At 39.7% G+C, this 20,999-nt stretch overlaps 2 protein-coding genes across 4 annotated transcripts in view; both read left to right on the top strand.

Annotated features, from left to right (window-relative positions):
• The first annotated feature begins 1,468 nt into the window (after positions 1–1,468).
• smg6 (SMG6 nonsense mediated mRNA decay factor) lies at positions 1,469–15,146 on the top strand. Of its 2 annotated transcripts, none has more exons than XM_008427376.2 (19): positions 1,469–1,678; positions 2,807–5,039; positions 5,174–5,366; positions 6,030–6,140; positions 6,293–6,399; positions 6,869–6,947; positions 7,529–7,639; positions 7,843–8,055; positions 8,241–8,302; positions 8,456–8,601; positions 8,902–9,015; positions 9,821–9,992; positions 10,278–10,497; positions 10,622–10,801; positions 10,891–11,058; positions 11,155–11,299; positions 11,427–11,689; positions 12,699–12,780; positions 12,861–15,146. In XM_008427376.2, the coding sequence occupies exons 1-19, from the start codon at positions 1,588–1,590 to the stop codon at positions 12,989–12,991; spliced, it is 4,821 nt and encodes a 1,606-aa protein (XP_008425598.1). In that variant the 5' UTR covers positions 1,469–1,587; the 3' UTR covers positions 12,992–15,146. The 2 variants fall into 2 exon arrangements, with proteins under 2 accessions (XP_008425598.1, XP_008425597.1); XM_008427375.2 differs by having other exon boundaries at positions 1,470–1,678; positions 9,818–9,992.
• A 1,773-nt stretch (positions 15,147–16,919) lies between these two features.
• taok1b (TAO kinase 1b) overlaps positions 16,920–20,999 on the top strand; it is a 20,458-nt gene continuing 16,378 nt past the window's right edge. The window contains exons 1-2 of one of the 2 annotated variants that reach the window (XM_008427379.2): positions 16,920–17,099; positions 17,536–17,614. The gene's annotated coding sequence lies outside the window, so the exon portion shown is untranslated. The remainder of the gene's footprint in view (positions 17,100–17,535; positions 17,615–20,999) is intronic. The other variant, XM_008427380.2, reaches the window with a different exon arrangement.

Raw genomic sequence — 20,999 nt, 5'->3', positions numbered from 1 at the left:
TGGTGTTGCTAGGGAAATAAAGCTGGAGAAATAAAGAGAGCATCAGCCACAGAGTTGATTCCAGTATAAATTCTACTTACTGGGTAGAACATTAGAATATAGTCTCTCAAACAGATGCAGAGCTTCTGTATTGCAGGTATGTTTAAATCAAAGTGATGAGAATAAAACAAGACAGGGAAAGTGTGGTAGAAACCCTGAGAGTAGAGGGGAGAAAGTTTGTTGCTGGGCTGATCTTCAGGGTACAGGAAAAAATCAGATTGGGAAAATATCACACCATGTAATCAATCCTGACATCTAGTGGACATGGTGTGGAATACAGTAYAAAGTCTTCACATTGTACAGTTTATTAACACTTTCAGTMAGTGTGTTTATGTAATGTGGAGGCCAGACCCCTTCCCCCAGGCTTCACATATGTAGGTCAAGACCTACGTAATAATTATGTAATTCTATTTTTTTTAACTATCTATGCTTATATTTCTTGAAATATTAATCATGAGTTAAAAACAATAAATAAATGATATGAAAAAACTGAACCACTGGTCTCACCATATTATCAAACTAATGTTGCTCAATATTGAAGTGGTGGTTCTGAAACTATTGCTGAGACAAAAATGAAGGTTTAAGATCTTAATTTTCTTACTGAGTAACACAAGTTACTCAGTAAGTAACACATGTTACTCAGTAACACGTTACAGTTCTTTTGTGTTTGCAACACAAAAGAACTGTTTGTGTTACAAACAGTTCTTTTTAGTCTTTTATTGTTGGAATTATTGTCTTTCTACATCTGTGATTGTATAAGTTTTGGGGTACTGCCGGCAGCTAAAAATATGTAGTGAATCAATTGATTTCAGAAAAAGTTATATTGTCATTGAGGTTGGGTATGTTATTTATATCATTTGTTACATTTTACTGTTTACAAAATGCATTTTATATATAGATATATAATACTACAAGTCTTATTCTACTGTTAGTTTTATGTGTTTCATTTCATTTTCAATGTTGACTTCTAAAAGACTAACCAGGGAACAGGTCTGAGGCCATGTAGGCAGGACAATGTCTTCTTTCTTTTAAATGTAATGTTGTTTAATGTCCTACTTAAATAAATTTGAAATAAAATAAACATCTACTGACTTGTTTTATGTATGGTTGGTATGAGTTGTTTTATGACTTGTGTCTTGCTTCTTTTCATATTTCTTGTAAACCCCCGTTTCTGTTTTTGGTCATTTATGTTATTAGATTAATTTAAATATGGTCTTTATGGTTCGACTGGTACAGAGCCCTCCAGGGAACATGGGAAATTATTTTTCTTTTGCATTTCGTCGCAAAACCTTTTGCGTTCCCTCGCAAAATGTTTTGCGTTTTCTCGCAATAACGTACTCATCAATTCACGCAGCATAACTGAATACCGCAAACGCAAACGTGTTGCGAGAGAACCCAAAAGAAAAAAAACATTCCCATGTCCCCTGGGGGGTTTCGTAGACTGGAAACGCACTATATTACCCATCTGTTTAGAATACAAAATTCCCTCCTCTTGAACATTTGACCCGTTCGAGCCACCGTACTTGTTATGTTTGTTTGATAGCGAAGATGGCGAACGAACTGGATAGAGTACGAATCTCAGCAGCGGAACTTCGCGCAGAAGCTACAACTTCAGTGCAAATGACCGATCGTTTGAACGGTAAGAGACAGTGAGCATCTTTCTAGGAGTGCCAGCGCTGGTTAAAGACTCAGTAAACTCTAGTAAAACAGTAGGTGACTGTCTAAGTTAGCAGGAAGTGGCCCGCGGTGCTGCTAAGTTTGTGTGTAGCTAATGTTGTTAGCCGCACAGCTCTGGGCTTATCTGTGCGTTACTTTTTTTGGAAGCTGCGCTACAAACCAGGCCGAATATTTCATTGCTAAATATATGTTTGAATATGCTTTCTATTCTTTCTGTCTTTTAAAAATTTGTATATTTAAACATTTGAGGTTTGTGTGTTTGCATAAATCATGTGTTATTTAAACGGAAAGTTTGTAAAGTAAACGTTCATTAACGGTATGCTACTAGGGGACGTTACCTAACAATTATAKCTACCTTATCGCAGAAGATAACAAATGTTTGTTATTTTAAAACTCTTTACTAAGGGTCGCCGATGGTAATGTCAGTTATCAGGTTTTTTTTTTTACGTTTTTACGTAGCAGTTTGTAGTGTTAGATGTCAAATCTGTGTATTTTCATATGTTTACTGTTACTTCATTGGTTATTAACAATGACATGACAGTTGTTTCATTTTTAAAATACAGGTCTTGCTTGTTATTTGCACTTGTAGATTTAGATTTACTAAGATTATGTTGTCAAACTCTGGTAAATATTATATTCTACTTCATTTTGATTCTCTAACTGCTTGCCCCATATATATATCAGAAGAAATCACAGATCGCTCCTAAATAAAGCAATAAAAGCAGGGAAATAGTAGAAATGGGCCAATAATTATTTTATTGTGGGTCTTACAGTATCATGGTGTCAATCAATGTATATATGTATATATATATATATATTGTGTGAAAATAACTAATAGGCATTGGATTTTAAGATATTTTGAAATAGTTTACACATACAATGTTAGATAGTGCTGCATTTCTCAGGGCAGGTAGATGTTATGTCAAGGCATAACTTATTGCAATAAATAAAGTAATACTAGTAATTATGTATTAAGTAACATACATTTCATTAATGTGTCTTTAGCTGATGCTGCTCTTTAATTCTCACATTCAGCATTTTTTTTTTGTCTTGATGACTGATGTTTACCTTATCTTCCTACCTTCTGCAGAGGAGCAACAGGAACACAAAAAACACAAGCAGCATAAGCAGCGTGAAGCGAAACGACCTGATCTGCAGCGTTACCAGCCAGCGGCTGGACACGGACGCCGTCATCAGGACAGCGAGGAAGGAGAACCTGGTCAGAGGGATTCTCTAGACGCCAAAGCACAACAGAGTGATCAGTCATCGATGAGTGGGAAAAACAGAGTCTCCGAAGACGTTTTACATAGGCAAGGGTGCCCAGACCTCTCAGGTACCAAAAACAAGGATGAAGACAGAATGAGAGGCGACGGTAGTAACAGCCTGAGCTGTAAACAAGGCACCCAGTCTCTGGGTAAAACCGATGCAAACAGTGAAAATGACAAAGAACAAGATGCTTCAGGAGCTCCTAAACCTGCAAAGAAAGTCCGCAAGCCTGACAGAGCATTCTATCAACCAGGGAGCCGCAGGAACGTGCAGGGAAAGGACTGCGGTGTTGGAAGAGAGCTGGATAAACATTCCCCCAAGAAACAAGGGCTAACCCTGGAGCCAGAGTCTCTGTTGAGTGCAGGCGAAGGGAATAGTAAAAAATCAATACCCAAGCATGGAGGGAAAGATAAGGTCAAATTCTCTGACTCTAATGAAGAACCTACAGAGCAAGGAAGACAGACTGTGGACCAAACAGTGGAGAAAATTATGAGCAAAGTAGAAAGACTCAACATAAAAGAGAAAGGGGAGGTTTGGGGTCCAAGTAGAGAAAAAGAAAGAAGCGCTCAAGGTGGAGAAACCAGATGCCAGGAAGAAAAGACGGATAGAAAGGAGAAGGGTAACCGCCGGAGAAGAGGAGGAGAGAAGGAGAAAAAAGAAGAAAATGAGACGTATCTGGAATCCAAACGAGAAGAGGAAGCAAACCAAAGTAGAAAGAACAATCAGCGGAAGCCTGAGAAGGAAAATGACAAGAGAGCTCCTAATACTGACAGGAGAAAATCTGAAAAACCAGGAGAGCCACACCCCAGCAAACGAAACGATAATCCCAGAGAAAATCATAAAATAAAGGACAACAACAGCAACTTTAAAGACACTGAAAAAGCTGCTAAAACAGGGAGCCACCGGGACAAGGTTGTAGAAGAGCGTGATAGACACAGATCTAATTTAAATGCCACTACACCAAACTCCAAGCGATATTCCAAATCAAACATTCGACACTCCCGAAACAGAACTTACAGCAGCAGTTCAGCGAGCAGCGTAACCAGCCAAGACGGCCCCAGGCGACACGTGGGCATGGAGGGCGTCAAGTGGCCACGCCTCCCTGGGCAAAACAACAAGGAGTTGGGGGATAAATGTGAGGGGCCAAGGAGACACTCTTCAACAGAATCACAGGATGGGAATGAGGTGTGTGACAGAGAGGAAGCCGATAGGAGGAGAAGGAGGAGAAAAAGTGTGGGGAAGGAAGAAATTAGTGCAGTAAAACGAGGGGAGGAGTGGAAGGCGTCAAACAAAAGTGGAGGGCGAGGAATCCTTCGGGTTTCTTTAGATAATCAGTCACCTGTCGCAAAGGACACCCCAGTCCCTCGTGGGAGGGGCCGGGGTATCTTGGTGCTGCCAGCCCGCACAGACATCTCCAACTCACCCGAGGTGGGGCAGAGGCTTTTTTCTGCCGGAACCCGGGGAGGAGCAGCTGGCAGGACCAGAGGAGGCAGAGGAGGAGGGGTGAGACGCCTCTGGGACCCCAACAACCCTGACCAGAAACCTGCTCTCGCCAACACCCAGTCATCCAAACACGCAGCACTTAAACAGCCACTGTATCTTCAGAGTGGGACGGGATACGGGCAGCTTCACTTTCTGGACACGGATGACGAGCTTGCCGGCAGCCCTCCGGTGGCGCAAGGGGATCACCTCCAGTCCCAGCAGGCCGCTGCCATGGCATACTACAAATTCCAAAACTCTGACAACCCTTACTGCTACCCCATAGCCACCAACAGCCCAAACTCCACCACCGGCCAGCGCTATCCTTACCCGTATAACATGGGGCCGTACCAAATGACTCACTCTAACGGTATGTACCCGAGTCCGGGCACAAGTCCATTCAGCGGGAGTTTCAGGGGAGCAGGGTATAGCCAGCCAGGCGTAGCAGGCGGGTTGACGTTTGAAGAGGAGCTGGGCCGAATGCTGAAGGCTGCAGATGCTCATGAACTTCAGCTCAGTAACTTGATCTCCAGGGACAGAGTGAGTGTAGATGGCTTGGATCGCATGTCCCAGCTCAGGTGAGCGTTTTGGTTGCTGCGGGGGGGATATGGATTTAATGCTTTAGGGTTGAGTTGGTTGTTTAGTTCGTCTGGACTTACTAAAATAATAATAATATTGGAAATCTTTGTTTGTTTGTTGTTGTTTCTTGAAGAGCCGACCTTTTGGGGCTGTATGAGCGGATCATTCTGACGGACATCGAGTTCTCCGACTCTCAGAATGTGGATCAGGCTCTGTGGAAGAACGTGTTCTACCAGGTGATCGAACGCTTCCGGCAGCTGCTCAAAGACCCCGGCTGTGACAACACGCATGACATCAGGAACATGCTGCTCACGCTTCTAGATGAGGTAACACACTTTGGAAAAGAGCAGGTCAAGAATCCACTTTGCAGTCTCACGCATCATTGGGGTGTAAAGTGTTATTAATTATAATGATTGTGATTTACAGCTAATCAAAACCAAAAGTTCAATTTCTGAGTACAATTTTAATTTACATACAGTAATTTATTGACATTAACCTTGGTGGACAATGAGTCCTCAGAAGTTGAAAACCACTACATTAGATGTTGGTGATAAGCTTTTACAGCACACATGTAGTGTGTTCATGCTTTGGGTGTCCATCTAATCATGAAAAAAAGTTTTTTATTTTGAGTTTAATATGTTCACACAGCAGGCAAATCTGCTTTTTCCCCCCCTTTTCTTAAGGGAATCGTCTAAAACATGCTGGTCAGTTTAACAACACATGGACCCAAGTATTCATTGTCAAAACTGTTCTCAGGATGTAGAACTAAACATGCTGTTCAGAATTAGACATTTAGTTGCCATGACTAGGAAGATAAAACATATTTTTACACTTTACTCTTAAAGAGCTTCTTGAAAAATCGTGTCCATCAAACCGTCCATCTGTCAACAACCGTAACAGTTGTTTGTTTAGGAAGGTGATCTGTTGAAACATGTATGAATGAATCCTATATGGAAAATATCACCGTTTTAATTTTCTTTATTTCACAGGGAGCACTTTTCTTTGACGCGCTGCTTCAGAAGCTGCAGGCAGTGTACCAGTTCACATTAGAAGACTACATGGATGGCATGGCTATCAGGACCCGTCCGTTACGCAAAACGGTATGTAATTCCTGCTTTGTGTGTAAAACCTGTTATTAATTATACTGCTGTCTGTGCCTATACAGGAAGCAACTCACTTACAATCAGACTATTTTCTAAATGTATCTGTTTGGTTTCATACTTACTTTTTCTCTTTGTTTTTTAACTTTTAGGTAAAGTATGCACTCATCAGTGCTCAGCGATGCATGATTTGTCAGGGCGATATTGCACGGTACCGGGAACAGGCCACTAACTCTGCCAACTATGGCAAGGCTCGCAGGTAGGCAGTTATTTCAGGAGGGTTTCTATAAATCCTTATTAAAAAAAAACTCAATTCATGATGAAAATTTTTTGGGGGGTTTTATAAATACATTTTTATTTAGTTAATTTAAAAATGGTCTGGAGTTTATTTCTGACATAAAAAGTAAGTCATCAAGAATATCTTAAATTCACTTTTACTCCACTGGCAGAAATCCTTATGCTATCCTTAAGCTTAATTTTGTTTTACAAATCCTAAACTTAAAGATTTAATCAATCATAAATAGTTCAATAAATATGTATTTTCATAGAGGCATTCAATTTTAGTGTTAAAGTCGTATAACGTTTTAGTCCAGGAAAAATATTTTGAACCATCCTTTTTAGAATATTGTGATGTGCAATATCCTAATTGCAAATTACAGCACCTGTTTAAAGTTATAATGTTCTGCAAACATTGTTGCTCTAATGTTTTCATATTTCTTTCCTCTCAGCTGGTACCTGAAAGCCCAGCAGATTGCGCCTAAAAATGGACGCCCCTACAACCAGCTGGCTTTGTTGGCACTTTATACAGTAAGTGATGTCAAGATTGTTATATTAAATATTTAATCAGACGTTAAGTTGCCATGAATGCTTATGACAGTCATTTTTATTTCATTTATTTTCATGTACTGCACTAGATTACAGCTTTCCCCTGCTAATTACAGAAAAGATCGACAAGAAAACAAAAATATTACACAACACACAGAACCACTAAAGATTCATGTGAGATTCCTGTTAGGATAATCCAGACACTTTCAAGGTTTTGAAATTGAGCTGATCAAATTTGTCCAGAGTTCAAAAAAGTGAAATGGCACTTTTCCATTCTGTAGAATCCAGAGCCAACAGTTGTTGGTTATGAACAAACTGAGAATCTGACAAGGTGGACGTCTTGTCCTAAAAGTCCAGAATTCAAGTATATTTTTTATGTTAATGATGACAGAAAAGATTGCATTGCTTTCTGTCCAGCTGTTGGTGTGTGATGGTTTACAGTCACACTATGTGGATATAATCCATCAGTAATTTCTTTAATTACATCTAGCCTTTAGTGTATAAAAAGAGTTGAAAGTAATTATCTACTCACTTTATAATTTTAAAATCTCTCTCACCTGCAGAAGCGGAAGCTGGATGCTGTGTATTATTACATGCGCAGCTTGGCAGCCTCCAATCCCATCCTGACGGCAAAGGAGAGCCTAATGAGCCTCTTTGAGGAAGTTAAGCGGAAGGTAAGGCAAATGAAAAACCTTTCACAGCTCAACTCGGAAACGCTTTTAAAAAAAAGCCGCCTCCTAGGACGTCAAGTGTTGCACCTTGTCAAAATACTTGGCATGTCTGAGAAAGTCATCGACCGTTTTGAAGAGATAAAGTCAACACTTTGCGGTTTAAATCCGCAGTTGAATCAGAGAAAGTTTGTGATGTATTCTAACAGGCTGAACAGTTTGAGCGAAGGAGGCAGGAGCAGGAAGGAGGCTCCCAGGGTCCAGCAGTGAAAGGAAGAAGGAAATGGGACGACGGCGCACGTGAGGAGATTTGGATCCGTCCCAGTGGCCAGACCACAACCCCGTCCTCACAGAGGGGGGGCAGCGAGTCCAGCAGAGACTCGGAGCAGGATGGAGAGCTGGGCAGTCTTAGTGCTACTGAGGTAAAAGCCATCTAGCTGCAATACATGGTTTGTAGTTAGAAAATATTTCCTGATTGAGGTTTTCCTCTAAAATTATTTTCTGTTTTCATCTTCATACAGCTCTCAGATTTTTCTTACTATAAGTCCTTATAAGTCTTTTCCTGGAGCATTTTTGTTGCTTACTTTTGATCTTCTTTTTTCTCCAGCTGAATAAGAGATTCATTTTGAGTTTCCTGCACGCACACGGAAAGCTCTTCACTAAAGTGGGGTGAGTGGTGGCTCATATTTTCCAGCTTTTTCCTGAATTTAATGTGTAGAATTTAAAATAAGCTAAATTATTATTTGAGAATTGTATTTTCATTTTGATTTGGTGCCGGATAAGTTTGACGGGTGTGTGTTTCTCTGTGTTGCGGCTGCACAGTATGGAGTCCTTCCCCGGAGTGGCGAGCCGTGTTCTGCAGGAGTTTAAGACTCTTCTTCAGCACGGCCCTTCACTGCTCGGATTTACAAACCTGCTGCAGATCATCACCATCAACATGTTTGCCATATACAATGCCCACAGCAGAGGTAACAAATACAGATGATTATAGTTAAAATGACATTTTAAATGGATCGTCATGCCACCGCAATACGTTCAATCTGAATATTTGGTGTAATATGTGCTATGGAAATTTGAGAATACTAAAGCTCTCCTGATGAAATTTAAAGTAGGAAGGCACTGAAAATCTTAACTTGGCTGCTTTAATTTCCTCTTTTTTTATATATATAATTGAGCATTTTATTTATAGTGTTTAATTCAAGTTAAAAAATAAACATGCATGTCCTGATTACACACAAATAATAAATGAAGTACCTTTTCTCTGCCAGGTGAAGAAGGAGATGTCCGGTCTGTTTTATTAGAACAAAGCACAGCTTTAGGCCTGGACATGTTTGCTTTGCTGGTGCAGCGATGCACGGAGCTTCTCAAGGAAACTCCTGCAGGTAAAACTCTTGGTCTATTACCCTGTAGCTCCATTTTTCTCACTTATTTGTTGTGCATGTCCTTGACTACAAATGGGCAAAATTAACTATTTAATCGCATTATTTTGTGATGTTATGATGACTAAAATAAAATGCATAAAAAATGAGTTGTACAGCTCTGCTGCTTCTGCCCATATACAATAAAAAAAAAAACATTTATTTATGCTCTGATACAAGGGATTCTTGGAGAAAAGATTCAAATAGAAAAGAAAATGTCAATCATGCTGTTGGTTTTTGGAGCAGTTGGAATTTGCAGTGTTTATTGCAGGATTGTATTCTTATGCTGTGTTCCTCTCCCACCTGGAACCTTGTAAATATTGCACAAGGTACCCGGTGCAACATATTTGGATATATGTTTATTTATATATCCAAATATATTTTGGTTTCCCCAAAACGTTGCATACATATCCGCTGCCAAGTCCGAGGCGTTTGTCGCTCCGACGCCTGAATAAGACACCGCCGTCTCCTCTGATGGCTGAACTATGAATATGTCATGTAACTGATAATATCTGTCACTGCCATGATTTTTAATGATTTATCGTGTGAACAAGCATATCCATGCGTGATTTTGGTTTAATGGAAATGCCGCAATTGCAAAGAGAATTTTTTTCAACAGCAGAATATCAACAAATATTTGCTCACATTCATGAAGAAAACACAGCTGGTGATTGATAAAATTATCAGCGTGTTTGATTTCATTTATGTTTGGTTATGTATTACTCGGTAATAAAAGAAAAATAAGCTCAGTGTTGCTCTCTTTCAGAAGCAGTACGCATGACAGATGGAGAAGAGGAGGGGAAAACTGAAGAGCTGCAGGGAATGGTCAGAGTCTCTGCTTTCCCACTGGACCTGAGAGAACTGCTGCCCAGCATCAAAGTGTGGTCAGACTGGATGTTAGGACATCCAGAAGAGTGGAACCCACCACCATGCAGTCTGGAGTGAGTAAAAGTTTTGTTTTCCCTTCCATTTAAAGACGGTGGAAATCATTTGTGGACCTGACATTTAGATTCTAGTCTTGAAACTTCATGTTAACTTATTTATGCTCCTTTCAGACTCAATAGCAATGTCATTACTCTGTTATCAGAATCAATTACAGATCTTTGACCGCTTTTTGAATCAAATGTTTACTGAAAGATTTTGGTAGAAAATGAAACCACAAACTTTGCCGCGTTTTATTGATTTTATGTGATCTCACCGATTCTTGTCATAATCTGGTGATCAAGGTGCAGTCCCGACGTTTGGCAGTGCCTTGCTGACTTGTGCAATGCACTGGCACGTGTGGACCACGAGGAGATGCTGCTGTACAAAGTGGATACTGATGAAGGCGAGGGAGACGAGGAACTGACTGTGCTTCAGTTGAAGGAGGACAAACTGCTTGCTGGCTTTGTACCTCTGCTGGCAGCGCCACAGGAGCCATGTTACACGGACAAACACACCGACATGGTGAGTGGGTTGTTACACCAGCACACTGCGGACTACATGCTTTTATTTTCAACATTTGGCACACGGCCCCAACTATCCACATTGTGCCTTGAGGCACATATTAACCTTCATCCTGCTTTCTCAGGCTATAGCAGCAGATTGTAAAAGAGTGACGGTTCTGAAGTACTTCCTGGAGGCTCTGTGTGGACAAGAAGAACCTCTGTTAGCCTTCAAGGGAGGCAAATACGTGTCTGTGGCAATGTCTTCCTCACCTAACCACTCAGAAGATACAAGGAGCAGGCAGGATTCATTAACAGAGAAAGAGGTGACTTTGCATATATGTATCTATAGAAGGAACAAACAGAATCTCACAACAAAAAGCTGATGTTATTGTCATCTTCGTCTGGCTGGCAGTCTGATGACGTCATACTTGAGGCCGAGTCATCTCTTTCTGGGTCGGAAGAAGAGGAGGGTTTGGAGGAGGCAGGAGAAAGTGAGAATGACATCAAGGAGCTAAAGGCGCGGCGGCACGCCCTCGCTAACAAGCTGGCACAGCAGCAGAAGCGCAGAGACAAAATCCAGGTATGAAACGATTTGAGGGAATCGAGCAGGTTTGAACTGAAGAGTTCAGAATTCAACTTTATGCCTTTTCTCTGTGCGTATGTGTGTGTGTTTTAGGCGGTACTGCAAACTGGTGGTCAGTTGGAACTGGAAGTCAGACCCTTGTTTTTGGTGCCGGACACCAATTGCTTCATTGATCACTTGGACGGACTGAAGAATCTCCTCCAGTGTGGAACGTACATAATCGTTGTGCCTCTCATCGGTAAGAGAAACACACAAACGGATAATAAAATCAACAAATTAACTTGAAAGTTTAAAATGACAAATATTGCAAACATGACCTTTTTTTAATTTCATACATACTTTATTATTTGTGCTCTCTCTTCCAGTGATTACAGAGTTGGATGGTTTGGCTAAAGGCCAGGAGCCTTTTGGCGGCTCAGTGGGGATGGGAGGGCGGAGCAGTGGCAGCCGAGGCAACTACAACGTCGGCGTGGCCCACGTGCGGGCCGTGCAGGAACAGGCCCGCTCTGCAGTGGCTTTCTTAGAAAAAGGCTTTGAAGCCAGGGAGCCATGCCTCAGAGCCCTGACCAGCCGAGGAAATCAGCTGGAGTCCATCGCCTTCCGCAGTGAGGACACCTCTGGACAACAGGTGGGAGTCATCTGTCTGCAGACATATTCACATGTTTGACAACTATGCAGGTTTTTTAAAATGAAGTGCAACCAGCTGAGCAGTGAGTAATCTGTATAAATACAACTGTTCTGTGGAGACATCAGAGGTTTGTTGGAGAAAGTTGTGAGCAAACAAAAGGGCGACACTAGAACTACACCAGAGCTACAGTTGTGTCAGAATGGCTCAGTCAAAGTCCTGACATTAATCCAACAGAAAAATCTGTTGCCAGATTTGAAAATCGATGTTCGCAGGCAAACTCTAAGCAGCTTATTGAGCTGATGCCAGTGGTTTTGCAAAGAAAAATGTGCAAAGTTGATAGAAATGTACCTCAAAAGACTAATAGATGAAGTTCTGAGATGGTTTTATTCTGAAAATGATTCACTAATCTCTGTTGTTCTGTCAAACAGAATACATTCAAATACATGATTGTAATATGAGGGGATATGATCAGGTTTTGAGGGGTACAAATACTTTCCAAGGCTCTGTATGAAACTGATACTAAATGTAACAGGTGTTTGTTTTAGTTGGTAATAACTAGATCTGTCACAATGAGCAGTAAATTAAATTAAAACAAACTCGATTGATTGATTTTGTAGTTTTTCTATTTTCTCTCTCTTCCTGCCAAAACACTAGATGACAAAAGTTTTCAGTCTGGTGCTTTTTTCTCAACTGCCCCTTTTTTTGACGGACAGTTTTGTTTACAGAGACTTCATAATTCATTTTATTGGTTATTCTGTTGATTTATTATGGATATTTAAAATGTGTTCCAGTTCCAGTGTTAAATGTTCATTAGAATTAAAAGTTTATGGATTTTTAAGAATGTGTTCTTGCAATATATTACTTAAAAATGGTCTCAAAACAACAACATTATCATTTATTGCCGTAACATCTGGGACAATTATTGTCCAGCGAAATTTGTTGTGTTGACAGGTCTATTAATAGCGCAGTTTTTTTTATCTGCTGTATGTTTTTTTGTGTTTGTTTTCAGGGTAACAATGATGATGTGATTTTGTCCTGCTGTCTCCACTACTGCAAAGACAAAGCAAAAGATTTCATGCCTCCCCAGAGAAGTATGGACTACCGACTCTCTTGAAAACACATTTCATGAGTGAAACCAGCCTTGTGACATAACTTTCTTTCTTCTAAACAGATGGAACGGTGAGGCTCCAGAGAGAGGTGGTCCTCCTTACGGATGATCGCAACCTGCGCGTCAAGGCTTTGACCCGCAACGTCCCCGTGAGGGACATCCCGTCTTTCCTCAGCTGGGCTAAAGTGGGCTGAACCGGGATCGGGATGAAACCATAGGAACCTAGCTGATGAAATCTGCTTGTCACTCAGGAGAGAAGACGCACTCAAAGCAGAGGAGGAAGAAGAGGAAGAGGAGGAGGAGATAAGTGAGGAAAGGAAACGATAATGAGAACGCAAAGAACCACTTCTTCAGGAATACAAGCAAATAAAGAGCAGAGTGGTGTTGATGAGCTGTTTCCCCCTTGTGAGGAAGTGTTTGCGTGTATGTATGTGTTAGGATCACAGAGCTTCCCCTGTTGAGAGAGAGAGAGAGAGACTTGAGAGTCTCTGATAGGTTGTAAGAGAAAGGCAAAAGCGGTAAAACGGAGTGGTTTGGTCTGTGGGTTGCAGGATTCAAGAATAAAATCAGAGAGGGGAACTGTCCACAATCACTTGTTTGATTAGAAACAGCAGTAACGAATATTATACCCACCGCCTGCCTCTGAAGGCATTGGCTTGAACTGAAGAGCTTCTACAGCAGAGTTGAGGGGCGTAGGCAGACCTACAGCAGGAGAATAAAGGGCTGATTCTTGTTTGGGCTTCATTGCGAGTCCAAAACACAAATGCTGCACCTAGAAAGAATCAAATGGAGACGGTGTGTGTGTGTTCCCTGCCTACCAGGAAACACTAGATGCTTCTTTGGCAGCTTTCTCCAGCTTGATGCTAATATGAAACCTTTGTGCTATAAGAAAAACAACACAAGGCAGTAACAAAAACAGCAGCAAAAATCTTTTGTTTGTTTCACTTGTTTTTTTTAATCTCATGTATATAATATTTCAAACTTTTTGGAACTTGGTGAAAAGAATCTGCACAGTTTTTTTTTTGTTTTTGTTTTTTTTTCTATGTAGAGATTTGCAAAAAAAACATTTTTTGAGCAATGCAATTGGTGAATTTAGTTGTTGGGAGTTTTAATCCCAGAAAGATGTGATAAAGTAACTAGCTTGATTATGAGGCCATTTATTAATCAGATGTAATTAAAGGAGGGATTTTTTTTATCTAGTAGCATTGCCAAATATTTCCATATATTTATTGTTCTTTTATATACCTCTTTAGCAATCTGTTCAGTTCATGATGAATTTATTTTAATCAGCATTGCCTGTTTAGAATTAAGGCTTAATTGGGATATTTTATGTTTTCTCTTTCTTTTTGTTAAAGGTAAAATATACCTGATTTGTCACAGTAAATTTGTAGAAAAACACCAATCAGACAAACAGATATTGGAAAAAAAATAATTCTTGATTGGCAGTGATCAATAATCAGCTGGTCAGCTACTAAATAATGAAGTTTGTTTTTCCTTTTCATTAAATACAAAATTATTATCTGCTAGTTTCAGTACATTGTTTTTGTTCTTTTTTTATTATTCTTGGTTTTATGAAAGTCAGAGGTAACAGAAAAGGTTTAATGCTTTTTCTCTACTCTGGTCGTTAAGTTCCACAGTTAATCATGTTTTAGATACGTGTCTGCCTCACCACCTCTGATTTAAATCATTGCATTATTTCCTCCATCTCATCGTGTGCTGGGTAGCCTGTTAATCACTTATTTATTTAAATTAGTTGTGCAGCAGAAGGGAAACCCCTAAAAATGCCTTTAGGACTACGGTTGAGAAACCCTGCAGCTGAAGTTGGGATAATCTTGGGATTCCTTCACTCTCCGTTGGTATCAAAGCAACTACTTCTGTAGAAAGACAGACACTGGCATATTTTCTTTATGCTTCTTATGACAAAATAAGATGATTGGCAAATCAAAGAAATTCAAAACTCAGGTTATTGACCAGAAAAGTTAATCATTTTTAAGGTTTTGCTGGTTTATTATTGCTTTTTGAGACTTCCTTGTTTAATTCTAAGTTACCTTAGTCTGTGTGTGTTTTCATTTTAGTGACATCAGTGCTTAAGTCCTCCTTAGTTGCCATGTCAAATTCTCACTCCCCTTTTAAAGGCTAGTAGCATGTAATTTCAACTATGTTGTACTGGAACTGAATTTGTGGGACTTCCATCATTGACTCGTGTGTTTTTTACTTCTGTGAACCTTTGAGAAAGCTGTTTTCATCGGTGTCTGTTGTGCTTGTGGTTCCGTGACGGGTTTAGTGTGGTGCAAATATAGAAAGCAGCTAAACTGAATTTTCTTCATCAATAAAACTAATTGAAATCGAGTCCTTCTGAGTCGATCTTCCAATGATCATTTTAGAAAGGTGTTATGACAAAAGTAAAAGCGTCAGTTCTTTATTATTCGGTGTTTCAGAGAAATGTGGCAAGAAGGTTGTAAGCTTAATACATTCTGCACAATAAATCTTTGTAAAATATTCAAACTATTAAAAGCACTTTTCACTAAGCGCATATTTTTGTATTAAAATGTTTCCATTTGTCTGGTTTTATATTCTGATAGTTAATGTGTTTTAATCTATTTCACAGCAATAAGGGTTGAAAACGACGTAATTAATGGGTTTCACTTAGAAAATGTTACTGAAATAAACATTTCAATAATATTCCAATTTATTAAATATCTCTAGATACGAGTTTCACTTTTTAAATTATAAACTGAGTTTTTTTTATTATTCAAAAGTAAGTCTTTGCAGGCTAATCAAGTGTTTGGTCCTCATATTGTACTTAGGATCAACAAAAATGTAGTGCTATGTAATAGTAACTGCTTAGAAGAAAATATAGGTTGAATTTTTAAGCAACTATTAAGACTATTTAAGAATTAAAAAATAAGATCATTTTCAAGGAGTACTGGTTTGTTGTGGTAATATTCATTTAGGCACTATAATCAGCTATGAGTTGTTTGTGTAGTAAGAAAAAGTTTGCAGTTACTATGTTTTTCTGTTTGTTAGGTTTTTTGTAATCATTCCTAAAATGTTTACCTATTGCCTTTTCTATCCAATTACATAAATATTTTTGACACCATATTTATAAAAATAAATCTACTGGCAGTTTCAGTTTTATAAATAGAAAATTAAAATATTTATTTTACACCGAATGATTTAATATCAGTCTTTGTATATATAACCATATATATAATATCACATGTTTCACAAATCGGGGCTGTATAAAGTGATCTATTCCTCTTAACCGGTGCTAAAAGTCTCTAAACGTCACATCCAGAGAGGTCTCGGGGATTGGTGCCTCTGCAGCTGAACCATTATCATCCTTTTGCATCCGTAGACTTCCTCGCCTGGATACAGACCACACAGGCAGACCCTGATTCCCATCATCATGACAACAGGGATGCCAGACAACCAATCGAAGCCCCGCTAAGCCTCTTCTGGAAGCTGATTGGTCCGCCCGCCTGCAGCCTGTTGTGGAATGTCCATCTTTAACCTCTCTGCTGCCAGGCACGTTTCCGTCGCCTCTTTATCTTTTCTTGGCGTAGATTACAGCTATGTATGTCGCCCTGCTGTGGAATGTAGCTTAGCGAACACAAAGTTGTTAATTAATGTTTTTTTTATGAATCAGTGATGTGTCTGAAAAATATTAAATTATGCCACAAACTCTTTACTGATTGGACAAAATGAGTCCGTATCATTAAAAACGTCATTCTAGATGTACAAAAGGGTAAAAAAAAAATAAAAATAAATTCAATATATTTCAGCTGACAGAGGTTAAGCTGCTGTTTACATTTTGCAGCATCACACAAGCTATCTTACCACACGTCATCATAATACGGATATTATTATCAATTCTTGAATGAAGTAGTCATATTTTAATCATATGAGGCTATAGTTTATACATTATTACTGTTTACCTTTTACAGTCTGATGCTTGGAAACAGACATATGATCTGAAGAAGATATGATATAATATTGGTGTTGACGATTGGCTATTAATAGACGCCAGATTAAGACTGAAACGGTTAATCAGGTTAGGGTCTCATGAGGGGCTGGAAGTGCATAAAACCAAACACACAAGAAAGACACTCATTCATCCTCTGCAATCATAAATGCCCCCGGACCCAATATCGTGTTGACAAGTCATTATGTGTATGGCTCTCCCTCCGCACACCTCAGTTTGCCTCTGCTGGATGTCACAGCATCGCCTTAACTGGGAGACCAGGGAGAGCTCTGCAGTCAGTCCCCGCATAAAGTGCAACGCGATCCGCTCACGACCAGGTTAAATTCTTTGCTTCGACTCTGTTTTTTAAGAATCAGTCGCTTTCCTTTTCAGTGGAAGGGAGGAGATTCTCTCTTCGCCGCCATTTTTAGAGAAACTTTGCTGGCTGCTGCCTGACGTTAGCAGCTAGCGGGTTTGGCCAGCCAGCTCCCAATGACAGTTAATGCTTGGCTGTCGTTAGCCATCTCCCAGCTTAGCTAGCCTTGCGTTGCTTTAAATTGTTGTTATTCCTGCCGCCCTTGGCAGCAGCATAGGCGACAGACACTAATATCGTTAATGTGGAGAAATAGGGAAGACTTGAAGCCAGCTAGACTGTTATGTGTTTGGGTAGGGCAGTTATGCGGTTTGGTTAGCGAATTAGCATTGCTATCTTTACAACTAGCGAAATTCCCACTTTGATTTCTCTGAACTGCATTGGCTGTCTGTGATTTTTAGCCACCCCGGGCTGCTGCGAGCAGGGTGACTGAATTGTTCACATAATAACTCAACTCATGTGGATTTCCCCATTTACTTGGTGAGTCTAATCTTTTTTTTACTAATAACGGTTGATGGTTTTAGTTTTTACAACAGTTGTTTTTTTTTTTTTTTTCGGAGGCTTGTTTTCAACGCCTATTAGCATCCGGGCTAGCCAGTCAGATTTACTGCTATTCGCCTGCTAACAGAAAGTTACTGTCACAACTTATATATTGTTTCTCTTCGACATATTTCATATTTCTCAATTTCGGTTTGTGTGGTGATCAGTTGATTGTATAAAAAATGTTTTGTTTTTTTTTAATGTCAACGTGAATCGTAGTTAATCTAAACATGCAGGGACACGGACTAAGGAGCTAATTGGAGATGTAAATAATGGATGCAGATCGCTTTATCAAATAAGTGTTAGCTGGATGCGGTTAGCTTGCTAATCCGCTTTATGCAGCGATCGTTGCAAGCCGTGCCACTCCCTCGGTTTTGTTTTTGTCCAGTGTAGCCTTTCGCTAAACGTCAAGTCCAGCTCGGCTCTGGATGTGTTTTGTTTTGTTTGGTTTGGGAAGTTTTCTTATCCACCAGAGGTATCATGAGTCATGGACTGCTGTGTGTGATTAATTGGTGACATCGGTGCTGGCTCTCCTGCATATGTCGCACATAAGTTTCGTGTTATGGCTGTGTGTTTACGAGCAGCACAGGGCAGTGGAGGACAACGAATCAGTGCCCTAATATCGCGTTAGAGCGGCTGGCAGGGGATCCATCGGCAGCTGATGGCTGTTTTTTTATGCGCTGACGTGAGTCGCATTCCTCAGCTTTGTGTGTTGATATTGCGTAACACGGGCTATAGCACTCAGTACTGCTGGCTTTATCTGGGACTTTTTTTGCCGCTGAAGTTATGCATGGCACGGTGGATCACCTGCATCAGGAGCATTGTTAATATAAATCGTGCATGGCAATACGTTGGGATTTGTAAACAGAGGATGGAGGCAGCTTAAATGTTATGTCAGTGGCTGGATAACCTCATGTACCTGAACACCCACACCGTGTTCTGCGCGCTAGATGGATATAAACCCAGTGAAGCGAGCACTGCAGTATGAGCAGCTCACCTGTAAACGGGTTTAATGCAGTCTTCATGCTAAACCTGAAAGTTATTTTTTTTTTGTGTTGTTTTTGGAGATTTGTGCTCCTGTCATTCTCTTTCTTTCCATCGCTGCGTGATTGCTTCAAGTACAGTGCTTTCAAAGGCTCTAACTGAAGCCCCTTTTTAAGTTTTAATGTTTTACTTGCCAGCTTTGTATCAGAGGGCGCTGAATATGGACAAACAGCATGATGGATTTAAATGTCTCCCAGGAAAAATGGATTAGACTCTGGAATAAAGCCTACCCTGCTTTATTTAGCCATTGATAGTTTGCCTCTGCAGAGCAAATTGCTGCACAGGATGAGCCTCCTAGTTTCCATAATATATGTGATTTTTGCACAGCATTTATAAGGCACATTAACCTTAACCCTACTGTGTTTTTCACGGTTTTTCATTTCACTTGTTGTGCCTGATAACTGCTTCATTGTCTTCTGGTTTTAATGGTGTTGTTCACAGTGAAAAAGGAACGTTTTTTTTATTTTTAATTCAGTTTTTTTTTTGTGATAAAGTAAGCAGAACATTTTTATAGACTACATTATTCAGTGTAATTAAAAAAGACGGTTATATAACCACAAAACTTTTTATTTTCTGGTTTGTAGTCCTTTTACTAAAATGTCAGTAGTTACTGGAGTTATCAGAATGATTAGTTTTCTCTTGGTCTGTGGAGCATAGAGTAGTAGAGTGACAATACTGTTTAAAAAAACACAACTGTTGTTAAACTAGCAGCATATTTGTTAAGCATTTAGCTGCAGGCTAGCAACCACTTTGAGTATGTTATTTACTGCTCTATGAATAGCACAACAGTAAAAATGTTTTTAGTCTTAACTTTAGTAAGGCTTTGTTTTATACTCAAAGTAATGATTAATGAATTCCAGATAACATGATTATAACAGTAACAATCAATGTGGAAGAAGCAGGAATAATTGCAGCTTTTCTACAAGTAGATAATTTATGCGAGTTTTTTTTGTACTTTTTGTGGAAACTGTGAAACCTTCATGTTAGTCGAGGCTTCAAACCTCTATGAAAACCTCTTAGGTGTTCATGTCCACGTGTTTATTATTGGTTTAGACCATATTTGTGCTTTTTTTTTTTTCTTTGAATGACATAAATGTGACACTAGGATCAAGGAAAAAGGTGTCAATCAGATTATTTTATTCTTTTTATGTAGTTCAGCAAATATGCAGTGTAGAAAGTGAAATAATTATTTATAATTTGCTGTTTGATTTGTTCATTACACACTTTACAGTTGGCATGGAAGATTGTAAAAATAGAAACTTTGAGTACAAAAAAAACATGGTTTCAAAATATTAGTAGCAACAAGTGGGGAAGAGGCACCACTCTTTTAATGTTTGTTCATTAAAAGAATAAGTCAATAACATTATAGACAGGTGATCAAAATCAATAAATAACACAGCTGACAGAATTTTCAATGATTTCACTGAACTCCAATCCAGAACCACACAGCATTCTGGGGGATGTAGGCAGAGGAAAGACCAGCTGCTCAACCTCTCATGGCTAGCTAAGCTACGTTGGTACCATCGACTCACTCTTCGGTTGCCTAGCAACAACCTGCTGAGTAACGTGCGCAGCAGCAGTTTCCGGTTTGCCATCATAGCTGCTTAAAAATAAAAAGCAACGGAGTGGATTGAAAACTGTGGATAAAAAAAGAGAGAGGTCGCGCCAGGATTCCAGATATTTAAAACAAAAAAACTAAACACTAATTATCTATCAACTGATATGATTCATTACAATATTTAAAAACTGTAGCAACTCTGGAACCTTTTCAATAAAATAACTTGAATCCATAGGGTTCCAATGAAATTAACATTTTTGGAGTTTTAAAAGTTGCAACTGATGATCTTGATATAAGCAGTAAGTGGTTCGTTCTTGTCTTGTTGAAGGTGCTGCAGTTTTTAACTCGGCTCTCTGAAGTCCAGACACAGTTTAGCACATTGGTGATTTTACAGTGGTGCCATTTATTTTAGTTGCAGGAAGGTGAATGGAGTCCGGCGGTTGAAATGTGGTGGCTTAAATCCTCTTGGAGTTTGGTCACTTCTTTCCTCTCACATCACAATCGTGACTGTAGCTGCAGAAAATGGGACGTGTCACCTTTGTGAATTTGGGGCGGGGTGCTGGAGAGTTTTGACTTCCACCCTTCAGTCAAGTCAACAATCTGTAATCAGTCTGGGAAGCAAGAGCGTGGACGCCCCACCCTCCATCTTGGGATAGAGGTGTGTGTGTGTGTGTGTGTGTGTGTGTGTGTGTGTGTGTGTGTGTGTGTGTGTGTGTGTGTGTG

Source organism: Poecilia reticulata, linkage group LG14 (genome assembly GCF_000633615.1).
Source record: "Poecilia reticulata strain Guanapo linkage group LG14, Guppy_female_1.0+MT, whole genome shotgun sequence".
In the NCBI taxonomy this organism is placed as follows: Eukaryota; Metazoa; Chordata; class Actinopteri; order Cyprinodontiformes; family Poeciliidae; genus Poecilia; species Poecilia reticulata.
This window is presented reverse-complemented; position numbering and strand designations above follow the sequence as displayed.

Coding starts and splice junctions, on each gene's coding strand:
- smg6 (XM_008427375.2), top strand. CDS start 1,588: ATGGCGAACGAACTGGATAGAGTACGAATCTCAGCAGCGGAACTTCGC. Junction 6,400..6,868: donor AACTATGGCAAGGCTCGCAG/GTAGGCAGTTAT, acceptor CTTTCCTCTCAG/CTGGTACCTGAAAGCCCAGC. Junction 11,059..11,154: donor AGCGCAGAGACAAAATCCAG/GTATGAAACGAT, acceptor TGTGTGTTTTAG/GCGGTACTGCAAACTGGTGG.